General features: G+C 42.5%; 1 protein-coding gene across 5 annotated transcripts in view; it reads left to right on the forward strand.

The window, feature by feature from the left end:
- Window positions 1-12,759, forward strand: part of celsr1a (cadherin EGF LAG seven-pass G-type receptor 1a) — a 238,322-nt gene that overhangs the window by 166,825 nt on the left and 58,738 nt on the right. For all 5 annotated transcript variants that reach the window (XM_051934936.1, XM_051934931.1, XM_028812174.2 and 2 more), the window contains 5 exons: window positions 8,651-8,817; window positions 9,680-9,865; window positions 11,226-11,339; window positions 11,610-11,784; window positions 12,498-12,639. In XM_051934936.1, the coding sequence (XP_051790896.1) occupies window positions 8,651-8,817; window positions 9,680-9,865; window positions 11,226-11,339; window positions 11,610-11,784; window positions 12,498-12,639 (784 nt within the window). The remainder of the gene's footprint in view (window positions 1-8,650; window positions 8,818-9,679; window positions 9,866-11,225; window positions 11,340-11,609; window positions 11,785-12,497; window positions 12,640-12,759) is intronic.

Genomic DNA, 12,759 nt, shown 5'->3' on the forward strand with positions numbered 1-12,759 from the left:
ACCGATGATTTCCGCATGTGTTCAGTCTCTCCCTGTGCAGCGAGCGAGAGACACACACATACACACACACACGCGGAGAGAGACAGAGACACACGCACGCACACACACGCACACACACATGAGCAAGAGAGATACCATATTGTTTTTGTTGACCCTCATCTCCACTTAAAGAGCTAGTTTACTGTTTTTCTTTTAAGTAAATACTCAAAAACATTTAACCTACTGATGCCTCAATTAATGTACGGTAATTTTATTGGTATTTATTTTGATTATTGAAACTTACCAGTAGCTGCTGCATTTCCCACCCTAGGCTTATACTCGAGTCAATAAGATTTTCCAGTTTTTGTAGGTAAAATTAGGTACCTCGGCTTATATTCGGGTCGGCTTATGCTCGAGTATATACGGTAATATATTGTTATATTGAACACTTGCATTTCATGTGTGTTCCGTGTCTACAACGATCTGGGTCAATGTAGGAAGACAGGAAATGTGAGGCAAGGAATATTGAACATTTAACTAAAACAGAAACATTTTCATGTTGTAGTAATAATTGGCAAAATGCTAACCTGAAGTGTATAATGTGTGAAGACTGAAGTCCAAATATCAAATAAACACTTTCAAAATGGGTATAACAAAACAAGTGTGCTTTTATTCAAGGATAGAACAAAAGAAAAAAAAATCAATTTACATGTTGCTGTCAATGAGAAAAACCCAAGCCCAAATATCAATATACAGAAAGCCAACATGTCTATTTGGTTGGTGTAGAGGTAAGAATTGCTGCTACTGCCTCATAAGCAAAAGGTTGCGGGTTCAAGCACAGACTTTCCCCTTTTTGAGTAATGAGCTGCTATAATTATTATTATTACTATAATATAGTAAAAACATACATTTGATTTGAGTCTGTAACACCCGTGGTAAATGTTTGCTACTTGTAAAAGTTAGCGTTTTTTTTTTTTATTATTCTCTCCATCACATTCACGTTGTAGCGGGGCCACATAGTGTTTAAATGTCAGTTCTGAGTGCGTCTCATTTCATTGTCCCGTTTACTGTTTGTGCATCAGTTTATGCCGTCCCCGTAAAAAGGGGACGGATGATGGAAGGAGACCACAGCCACAAACCTGGAAAACACCTGTTTACAATCAATTAATCCCAGCCGTCACAGGACTATATAAGCCAGCAGGAGGAGAAGGAAGAGAGAGGAGAGAAGGAGATTTTTCATTCACGACCACGAACCAACGTTACCAGTTATTGTCCACATCGCGCTTGCCAATCCAGTTTGTTTTTCCATCTGCCGGATTTATTTCAAGGACCTCACCACGAAAGACCCCGGGGTAGGACTTAATCATCCACCATACACACGAGGATTCACGGTGAGGCTGTTCCATTTTTTTCCGGGGAGATTCAAACAACTCAGTATCACTAATTCAGTCATCCGCTTTCAGGACAGTTTCATTATTACCGGACTCACGTTCTCATTCATTTTCAGTTTATCATTCATTGTTGTTTTCGTGTTGTGTGTTTATTTGTTACAGGGACAAGGGAGGGTTTTTGTTGTGTGTATATATATATATATATATTTGATAGTGTTTGGTTATTGCTGGGGTGGAGGGATATTTATATTTATATGTTTCTATTTTTTTATTTCATTTCATTTAATACATATAATCTGTTTAATTTTACATCCTGTTTGTGTGTGCTTATATTTTTCACCGTCGATTGTGGGGAAAAGTTTAATTGGTAAGAAGTACGGCTTGATAGTTAGATTATCTCTCAGTAAATTATCCAGGCCACTGGTCTTGGAGGTGTAGCTGCTGGCTGGGTAAAAGGGGTCGGCCGTTACATAAAGTGGTGCCCTCTCTGAGGAATCTAAATAAATATCTATCGCTGTCTGCCTTTAAACAATTTCCCCAATTAATATGTCTATAGTGCGTGCCGAGCAGGACGACACCATTGCTTCGCCGCGGTGTGATGATGGAGTAGCCAGGGCGCGGCACGTCACGGTCAGAGCGTGTTCAGCTGTGCAGGAGGTGGTGGATTCGTTGCAGTCGCTGTACCTCGAAGACCACCATGGACCTGAGGAGGAATGCTTGGAGGATGTCTCGCCTCCGTGGGAAGATCTGGCGCAACAACTAACCCGGCTGGATGAGAAAGTCCGCGAGGTTGCTGAAAGTGCGCTCGGGCGCGAAGATGCCTTGCGGGCTCGCATCAGCAGCTCCCAGGAGGAAGTAAAAGAATATCTTAGTGAGCAAGTTCAACTCCTGGGGCGGGAAATCGTGTTGTGCCTCCAGAGGCGGGATCAACGCTGGCAAGAAACTCTTCAGGGGGAGGTCCGAAGGAGTCTCCAGACGTTACGTCAGTCACCCCGTCATTCAACGCCGTACGGGTCTCGTGGGGGGGGTGAATACATCAATCGGCCCTCTATTCCTGGGGTGCGCCTTTCCTTTCCCAAGTTGGGGGCCCCTTATAACATCGATGATGTCCTCAACTTTGTGGAAGAAGGGGAGGCGTACCTGGCTGTTAACCCTTTAACCCCAGAAGAGCTTATGGGGGTGATAGGGGCATCCCTCTTGGGGCCGGTGCGGAGCTGGTGGCTGACGGCCAAGAAGAACATTAAAGACTGGGGATCCTTTCGTCGATCTTTCCTCGCGGCTTTTCTTCCGGAAGACTATGAATCTGAACTGGAGGACAAGCTGCGATCCATGGTGCAACTGCCTTCGCAATCCATCCGGGACTTCACCTATGAATATCGGGCTTTGTGTTTGAAGTGGCGGCCGGCTATGTCTGAAGAAGAGGTGGTCCGCCGCATCCTTAATGCCTGTAACCCGCGGTTAGCTGGGGGTCTCAGGGGGGTTGTGGGGTCGGTGGAAGACCTGGTGAAGGTGGGCTCACAAGTGGAACGGGACTGGGGAAACTCAAAAACGTACTGGAATAAAGTACAAGCCAGTACAAGAGAAACCCAGCCCCTAAAACCCCAGCGAGCCAAACCTTGCCAGTTGGAAGCCGATCTCGCCATCATACAAGCGAGTACGTCCCTCCTGATCGTCCCAGTGAAGCTGCGGGGGTGGCAGGTGGATGCGGTGGTGGATACAGGGAGCCATCACACCTTAATCCGCTCAAGCATGTGGAAGAAGATTAGCCGACCGACAGACAACTTAACATCTGCCCCGTCTGTCCGATTTGTATTGGCAGATGGGAGTGAACACAGAGCCCTGGGCAAAGTCCCCTTGAGGTACAGTGTACTTTCCACCACCTGGGAGATGGATACGTATGTCCTGGATGACCGGCACCTGTCCGTCCCGTTACTCCTTGGGCTGGACTCTTTAACCACCATGAGGATGACCATCCATCTCAGTCCCAGGGGGTATACGGTGCCAGGGGAAGGGGTATGCGACTTCATTCATAAATCCAAAGAAGATCTGGGCTCGGAATTCATTGGCTTCTACGCAGCAGTGAGGAGTGACGCAAGCACCTCGGCGGCAGCCCCTGTGGAGGAACAGCCCGAAGAGGTAAGGCCGGTGCTGAAGAAGTGGGCCGAGGTGTGGACTGAGAAATTAGGAGTCGCCCGTGGAGTTACCCACGTGATCCACACCTCGGACGAAGTTCCAATAAGGCACCGAGCCTACCGCGTTTCTCCACTAAAGAAGGGCATAATTAAAGAACACCTTGATCAAATGCTCGCCGAGGGAATAATTGAACCATCTTCCTCCTCCTGGGCGTCCCCTGTGGTCCTCGTGAAGAAGACGGATGACACCTATCATTTCTGCGTGGACTACAGGGGGGTTAACGGGAAGACGAGCCTAGACGCATATCCCATGCCCCTGGTTCATGAGATTCTGGAGTCACTGCATGGAGCTGCAGTTTTCAGCACACTAGACCTCCGCAGTGGCTATTGGCAGGTGCCGATGGACGAGGGGAGTAAGAAGAAGACGGCAGTCATCACCCCTGAAGGCTTGTTCCAGTTCAAAGTCATGCCTTTTGGGCTTAAAAATGCTGGGGCTACCTTCCAGCGGCTAATGGAGCAAGTCCTGAGGGGGTTGATAGGCAAGATCTGCTTTGTTTACATCGACGACGTCATTATTTACTCCCCTTCTATTAAACAACATCTCCAGGACCTGGACACCATCTTCCAACGATTACATCAAGCGCACCTTACGCAGAACACGAAGAAGTGTACCTTCATTCAACCCCACATACGCTTCCTCGGGCACATTCTTTCATCTGAGGGGGTCGCTGTAGACCCCGAGAAGACCTTAGCCATCCGAGACTACCCCACGCCCACGGATTTGAAATCTTTGCAACGTTTCCTTGGGTTAGTGGGGTGGTATCACAAGTTCATTCCCCGGATGGCTGATATAGCGGCTCCCTTGAACAACCTAAGAAAAAAAGATGTCCCGTGGGAGTGGACAGCAGAGTGCCAGGACGCGGTCGAGCAACTAAAGAGCCACCTTCAAGAGCCGCCCGTTCTGGCCCAGCCAGATCCGCAGCTCACTTTCCAGGTACAAACAGATGCCAGCAACCTGGGGCTTGGCGCCGTGCTCACTCAGAAAATCCACCAGGCTGAACACGTCATCGCTTACGCCTCTCGAGCCTTGCACGGCGCCGAGCTCAATTATTCGACAGCTGAAAAAGAGTGTTTGGCTGTCGTGTGGGCTGTGGAAAAATGGAGATACTATCTGGAGGGGGTTGAATTTGAAGTGTACACCGACCATCACGCTCTGACCTGGGTATTTAATCACCCGAAGACCTCCTCCCGTCTAACCAGGTGGGTACTCCGCCTCCAGAACTTCACTTTCAAGGTGACCTATCGGAAGGGCTGTGGCAATATTGTGCCTGATGCTCTGTCCAGGGTGTCCGAGCCACCGGGGATGGTGTGTTTGGCAAAGAAGATGATCCTCCCTCTGCCAAAAAGCCTTGAAGACCTGGCTCAAACACAAGCCACCAGTCCATTCTGCCAGAGCATCAGGGAGGGACTGGAGCAGCAGCGTACCGACCGGGTACACTTCGTGGACCTCCAGGGGGTTCTGTACAGGACCACTCCATCCTCCCTTGGGGGTCTGCAACACCAACTAGTGGTCCCGGAAGAGCTCATCCCAGACTTCCTAATTTACTATCATGACAGTCCTTTAGGTGGTCACCTTGGAAGGACAAAGACTTTATTAAAGATCCTGGGGGTTGCGTGGTGGCCGTCTGTCCGGAAAGACATTTGCCACCATGTGAAGAAGTGCATCACCTACCAACAGCTCAAAAACCCACCTGGTAAACCGGCAGGATTTCTGCAATCGACAATCGCGGATGGACCGGGGGAGACTTTGGGAGTCGACCTGATGGGGCCTTTTCCTGTTACCAGCTCGAGGAAGACCGTCCTGATGGTGGTGATTGATTATTTTTCAAAGTGGGTGGAGCTGTTTGCCTTAACGGATGCCAAGACTAACAAGATCTGCTCTACCCTGAAGAATGAAATCTTCACCCGCTGGGGGGTGCCGAAGAACATCGTCTCAGACCGGGGTCCGCAGTTCACAAGCTCTCTATTAGATGAACTTTATACAGCCTGGGGAGTGAAGAAAAACCTGACAACAGCTTACCATCCCCAGGCTAACATGACAGAGCGAGTGAACCGGACCCTGAAGAACATAATCGCCTCCTATGTGGGTGAACGCCATCAGGACTGGGATAAATGGCTCCCCGAGCTCCGGTTTGCCCTGAACACCGCTGTGCACAAAGCCACAGGTGAGACGCCTGCTTTGGTTGCGCTGGGCAGACAGCTAAAGGGCCCGCTTGACCGACTCCTTCCCAGAGCCCCTAATCCAGAAACCACCAGTTACAATAACCTATTCAAAATTGAGGAATTACGGCGGAGAATCCAACAGAGGTTGGTGAGTTCGACATCCAGACATGCCAAGTTATATAATGCCCGGCGTAAGGAAGCGCACTTTCAGCCGGGTGATTTGGTCTGGATTAGAGCTCACCATCTCTCGGATGCCAGCAAAAGGTTCTCCGCCAAGCTAGCGCCTAAATGGTTAGGTCCGGCCAAAATCATTTCTCAAACAGGTCCCGTTAATTTCCAGTTTCAAAGGGGTATCGGCACTGACTCCAAGATAGACACAATCCATGTGGCCAATCTCAAGCCGTACTTCGGCCCTCCCTTGTCCAAGGTTGGGGGGGGGGGGAATGTAGCGGGGCCACATAGTGTTTAAATGTCAGTTCTGAGTGCGTCTCGTTTCATTGTCCCGTTTACTGTTTGTGCATCAGTTTATGCCGTCCCCGTAAAAAGGGGACAGATGATGGAAGGAGACCACAGCCACAAACCTGGAAAACACCTGTTTACAATCAATTAATCCCAGCTGTCACAGGACTATATAAGCCAGCAGGAGGAGAAGGAAGAGAGAGGAGAGAAGGAGATTTTTCATTCACGACCACGAACCAACGGTACCAGTTATTGTCCACATCGCGCTTGCCAATCCAGTTTGTTTTTCCATCTGCCGGATTTATTTCAAGGACCTCACCACGAAAGACCCCGGGGTAGGACTTGATCATCCACCATACACACGAGGATTCACGGTGAGGCTGTTCCATTTTTTTCCGGGGAGATTCAAACAACTCAATATCACTAATTCAGTCATCCGCTTTCAGGACAGTTTCATTATTACCGGACTCACGTTCTCATTCATTTTCAGTTTATCATTCATTGTTGTTTTCGTGTTGTGTGTTTATTTGTTACAGGGACAAGGGAGGGTTTTTGTTGTGTGTATATATATATATATATTTGATGGTGTTTGGTTATTGCTGGGGTGGAGGGATATTTATATTTATATGTTTCTATTTTTTTATTTCATTTCATTTAATACATATAATCTGTTTAATTTTACATCCTGTTTGTGTGTGCTTATATTTTTCACCGTCGATTGTGGGGAAAAGTTTAATTGGTAAGAAGTACGGCTTGATAGTTAGATTATCTCTCAGTAAATTATCCAGGCCACTGGTCTTGGAGGTGTAGCTGCCGGCTGGGTAAAAGGGGTCGGCCGTTACAACGTGGTACAATGAACTTGCCTCTCCCTCTCTGAGTTGATAGCGTTTATCTCCATTCTTTTCACAAGAGTAGCGATGACCAGAATTGGTGCTGTGGTTGATGCCTGGTCAGAACTATTTGTTGTACTGGCAATCAAAGACATGATCCCCCATGACCGCTATCAGACTATCTTTCGGCATTTGCAGTTTGACAACAAAGACACCCGTGCAGAACGTGTGAAAAACGACAGATTTGCTGCGATCTTGGACATCTTGCAACGTTTTGTTGAGAACTGTGTTTTGAGTTACAACCCAGGGCAACATATTACTGCTGGTGAGCTACTGTTTCCAACCAAGGTCCGTTGTCCTTTCTTGCAATACATCTCAACCAAGCCTGACAAATTTGGCATAAAGTTTTGGATTGTGGCAGATTTGGAGACAAAATACACATGCAGTGACACTCGTTATTTATGAAAAGATCCCAGTCATCCCACGGGAGACAGACTTTCCGAGACTGTGGTCATAAAGCTTATGGAGCCGTTTCTGGACAAAGGCAGAACCATAACAACAAACAACTTCTTCACATTGCTTTCACTGGGTAATAAACTGCTGCACTGCAACACAACTCTGCTTGGTACCATAAATAAAGTGGGACGGGTACTTCCACCTGCAGCTAAAGTCACTTTGTACGCAAGCAATTCTCCATGCTAGAGTTTAGATCTGGCAGTACCATGCTGACAGTGTATACACCGAAAAACAAGAAGTATGTCTGCATTCTCAGTACCATGCACCATAACATGGAGATTTGGCAAGATTGGGAAAAAACATGTTCAAATGACATAGCGTTTTCAAATAATGACGTTTTCATGCATGAAAGTGTCTGTGCATGCATGAGAGAGGCAGGGACAGATTTGATGTTATAAAAGTGGTTAATGGAATGTAAAATAAACAATTTTGCAAAGGTATAATGAAACAAGTGTGCTTTTATTCAAGAATAAAACTGAATAAAAATTCAATGTTTTACATGTAGCAAAAATTTACACTGGGTGTTGCATACTCAAATCAAATGTATGTTTTTATTATATTATAGTAATAATAAAAGCAGCTCACTACTCAAAATGAGGAGAGCCCAGGCTCGAACCCACAACCTTTTGCTTATGTGGCAGCAGCTTTTACCTCTACACCAGCCAAGGAGACAGTCGACTTTCTGTCAATTAATATTTGAGCGTTGTTTTTTACTCATTGAAAGCAACATGTAAATTGAATAATTTATTTTTCTTTGCTTATATTCTTAAATAAAAGTGCACTTTGGTTTATCTAGTATTAATCCTTCTTTGTTCAAAATAAGGTAATGTAGGGAAAAGCTCTGCATGACAGCAGTAAGTGATATCTATAGCTTAATCAGTTCAATTTGTATTCTAATTAACAGATTCTCACATTAATATTTTATGTTATATATTGTCTTTAAGAATATTCACTATAAATTTGTTTCTTTTTAAATTGCAAAAACTCCAGAGAAGTGTTTTATATTAGGAAAAGAACATAGCATTATAGTATAGAAAAATGTATTCTAGTGACATCTAAACCTACATATAATATATGACACGTAGAAAAAATAATAAATTTTTCCTTTGTGTCTTTATAGTGATGCCTTTTACCATGCATTTTGAAGGGCAAAGCATGATATTCTGGAACGAGCCAGACATCACTATTTCTGTGCCTTGGTACACTGGCCTAATGTTTAGAACGAGGCAAAGTAATGGAATGTTAATGCAAGTAAATGCTGGAACCTCTTCAAAGATTGTCTTAATGGTAAGTGTGCATAATTTGAAACACAGAATTAAATTTGAGTAAGCTACATTTGCATATAAAAATGAACATTCAATGCAAGACAGATATTTGAACTTTTTTATTTTTATTTTGCTTAGATAGAATTAATTTGCTATATACAGTAATCCCTCGCTACTTCACGGTTCACTTTTCGTGGATTCACGACTTCGCGGATTTTATATGTAAGCATATCTAAATATATAACGCGGATTTTTCACTTCTTCGCGGGTTTCTGCGGACAATTAGTCTGTTTACTTCTGATAGTTGCTTCCTCAGTTGGTTTGCGCAGTTGATTTCATACAAGAGATGCTACTGGCGGATGGCTGAGAAGCTACCCAATCAGAGCACGCAGTTAAGTTCCTGTGTGCTGCTGATTGGCTCAGCGACGCAGTGCTGCATTAACCAGGAAGTCTCATCTCACTCATTCAGCATTAACGTGCTCTTTATACTGCATTCAGGGGATCACGTCATATATAGCTACGTGTACTTCGCTATACAGTAAGTGTAAACTTATCTACCGATTTCATATTGCTTAGCAGTTGTCCCTGTTATTAATAGAGTAAAGGGTGGGTTGTAAACAATACAGGGAGGGTTTAAAAACGTCCAAATACACGTTAAATAATTAAATAAATATGGTGTCTCTACTTCGCGGAAATTCAGTTATCGCGGTCAGCCTTGGAACCTATCTCCCGCGATAAGTGAGGGATTACTGTATAAATGTCAGGCAGAGTGGCCTGTTGGGTTAAGGTTGAGGAAATTACCACATTATAAATTGTAATTGCCTAAACAATGTTACACCATGGATTTTGGAATGTGTACGTAATTATGTTTTATTTTGTCTTAGATAATGAACAGTTACCTACAGTTTGAAGTATACCGTGAAGTGACACAAATAGCAGATTTAAAGCTTAGTCAAATCAAAGTGAATGATGGGGACTGGCATCATTTACTTATTGAACTGAAGAGTATCAAGGATGGAAAGGATATAAAATATCTAGCTGTGTTGTCTCTAGATTATGGAATGTACCAGGTAAGAACTTTAAACATGTTTTCTTCACAATAATAGTGATTAAACTAATCAAATTCCATAAACATGTTTTTCCCACCACGCTACTAATTCTAATAGAATGAGACGCACATTGTTTGTATGCCAATACACACGTACCTGGAATTTCACTTATTATATCTAGGTACAGTTTAAAGAAGGGTTAATACTATTTATACTGTATATAGTCAGTAAAAGCATGCAGCTAATGTGGAAACTCTTAACATTTGTAAGACAGACAAATACTTTCAGAGAACTTTTTACATACAACAAACAGTTAAACACCTTACTTTTATGTCTGTGCTGGATTGAATAGTTGGCATACATCTTTACAGCCTCATAAATATGGTATGCTTTGCCAGTTGCAAATCATTTTACATGGCTTTCAATATATCTGTCTATTGTTATAATACTGTATATTTGATTGTCAGCACTATGGTAAGTTAGACGAAGGCAGCGGGAGATGGAATTAATAATGCATACATTACAGTTATAGGATGTAACCAACACAAGTAATCTGAGGAACATATTATTACAAGGCAAAATACCCGGGCAACATCTGGAATTTCTTTATAAAAGGCTAAGGAAAGAAAGCTGTGGTTTATGTGTTTTTAAATGGTGATTCTGTTGTTATTGCTAGCTGTCCTATTCATCATCCACACTGCCTTTCTATCAATGTCTCTGCTCTTGTGAGTTAGGAATTTGATTTTCTTTTGGCTTCAGTTGGATTCCAGAATTGCAGTAATCCCTTGCTTGGTTGTAACCATGAATGCTGTCATGTCTGATGCATTCTCTTAGTTCAAGGTTTGTAGTGCTTAAATTATAAATAAAAGTCAACATATATTACAGTAGATAGAAGCAGCATGCAGCATTGCCTGGGAATGTAATGTTAAGCTCTAGTCATTTTGTCTGCTAACGTGGCTTCAGTCTGTTTGTACTTTTCACTTGCTCTGAGTCAACAGGTGACACTGGTGTGTCTGTAGCACACAAGGGGGAAAAATCCACTATGACCCCATGGGTCAAAATTTTGAGTGCGAAAGTAGTCTTTTTTGTCTGTATGGTCCTAGACAGCAGCTATGTGAAACTGGGTCCAGATCGGTCAAATGGTGTAGGATTGCATAGATACAGTGAGACATTCTATTTTATAAATACAGATGAAGAAAAACAAAACAAATCAAATTTAGTACTGAATATCAGACATGTTAAAATCATTTAACAATATTTTGAATATAATGTACTATTAAGTAAATGAAATATTTAAAATGTAGCATCAGATATTTGAATCAATGTTACTAATTTAAAACACAAGTAATGTTCTGTTTATTTGTATGCTTTCTTTCAACAGAAGAGTGTGGAAATTGGGAATGACTTGCCAGGGTTAAAACTACAAAGCCTATTTGTTGGGGGCCTTTTCAAAGATGATAAAAGTGTTCATCAGGGATTTGTTGGTTGCATGCAGGTAAGAAATATTTTGATTTTTTTTTTATAATTTGTCAAACTTCATATTATGAAAAAAGACTTAAAATTAAAATATGTTGGAATTTTATAACATGCAAGTACTATTTACAACATTATTTTCCTATAGTAAAAGGCTCAAGTGACTTAATGAAATTATACTGGCTTTGTAAACAAATATATGAAGATTTGTATTTTCTTAAAAAAAATGTATGATATATGAAAGCAGAGTGTACATTTAAGAGAAATAAAATGGCTCTAATTATGATTGTAGGGCCTAAGAATGGGAGAGACATCCACAAACATTGTCACTTTAAAAATGGATGATGGGATTCAATTTCAAGTTCGATCAGGATGTGATATAAGTGACCCATGTAGCGCAAGGCCATGTCCTGAACATAGCCAGTGCAGTGATGAGTGGAATACCTACACCTGTATTTGTGACCCAGGTATTTAACTTTTTACTGATTCTATTTATATATTGGTTTTATTTAGATCTTGCATTCTGCACAAATCATCTATTGATATCAGATATTTCTGGTGCAAACTAACTAATGTGTGACATACTGTATATAGTTCTGTACTGTATGTTTGTAAACTATAACAACAGTTTAATTTGAGGAAAAGCACAGTTTGTTTACAGCTCCAAGAAACTGCTTTTAAACTCTGTTCCCATCAATGTCTGCTTAAAATTTATATAATCTCACTGTCTCCTCTTACTTCCCAGATGCACACAGATTGGGCTGATTTTTGATCCTAAATTAACAAGTTCTGTGAGAATGTGGCCAGATGTATTGCATGCATCTTGTGATGGGCTGATTCCTGTTTTGTGTCAAATACAGCTAGCATAGTCTCCTGCCCCCACTACCCTGTAAAATTAGTAAAAAAAAAAAAAAAAGAACTTCAGTCTCAGTTTTATTGAGGCCATGTAAACTTGTGGATGATTTAGCTCTGTCATCAGAAAATTATTCATTAGATGACCTGCTTAAAAATGATTTAAGAATAGTCATTTTTGGTTTGTTACTTGCCGAATAATATTCATACCCATCAAAATATTTAATGCTAGATGCCTGTCATAAGTAAGTGACTAGTGATACTATTACAGTTCTTCCCTTGAACTATGCTCAACATAATGGTTTTACTTGTTCCAAATTGTCTGCAGGGTACTTTGGCAAAGACTGTGTGGATGCATGTACATTTAATCCATGTGAACACGTCTCAACTTGTGTCCGTAAGCCAAATTCTTCTCATGGATACTCCTGTGAATGTGGTCAGAATTACTACGGGCAATACTGTGAAAACAAGTAAGATCATGGCCATTTTTACTAGGTCTTCATAAATTATAAAAGATATGTTGTAGATGAATTAGAAAATCCATCTCAAAGATGCTGGGCACATTTCAGTGAAGACACACGGGCTCATTG

Source organism: Erpetoichthys calabaricus, chromosome 1 (assembly GCF_900747795.2).
Source record: "Erpetoichthys calabaricus chromosome 1, fErpCal1.3, whole genome shotgun sequence".
Lineage (NCBI taxonomy): Eukaryota > Metazoa > Chordata > Cladistia > Polypteriformes > Polypteridae > Erpetoichthys > Erpetoichthys calabaricus.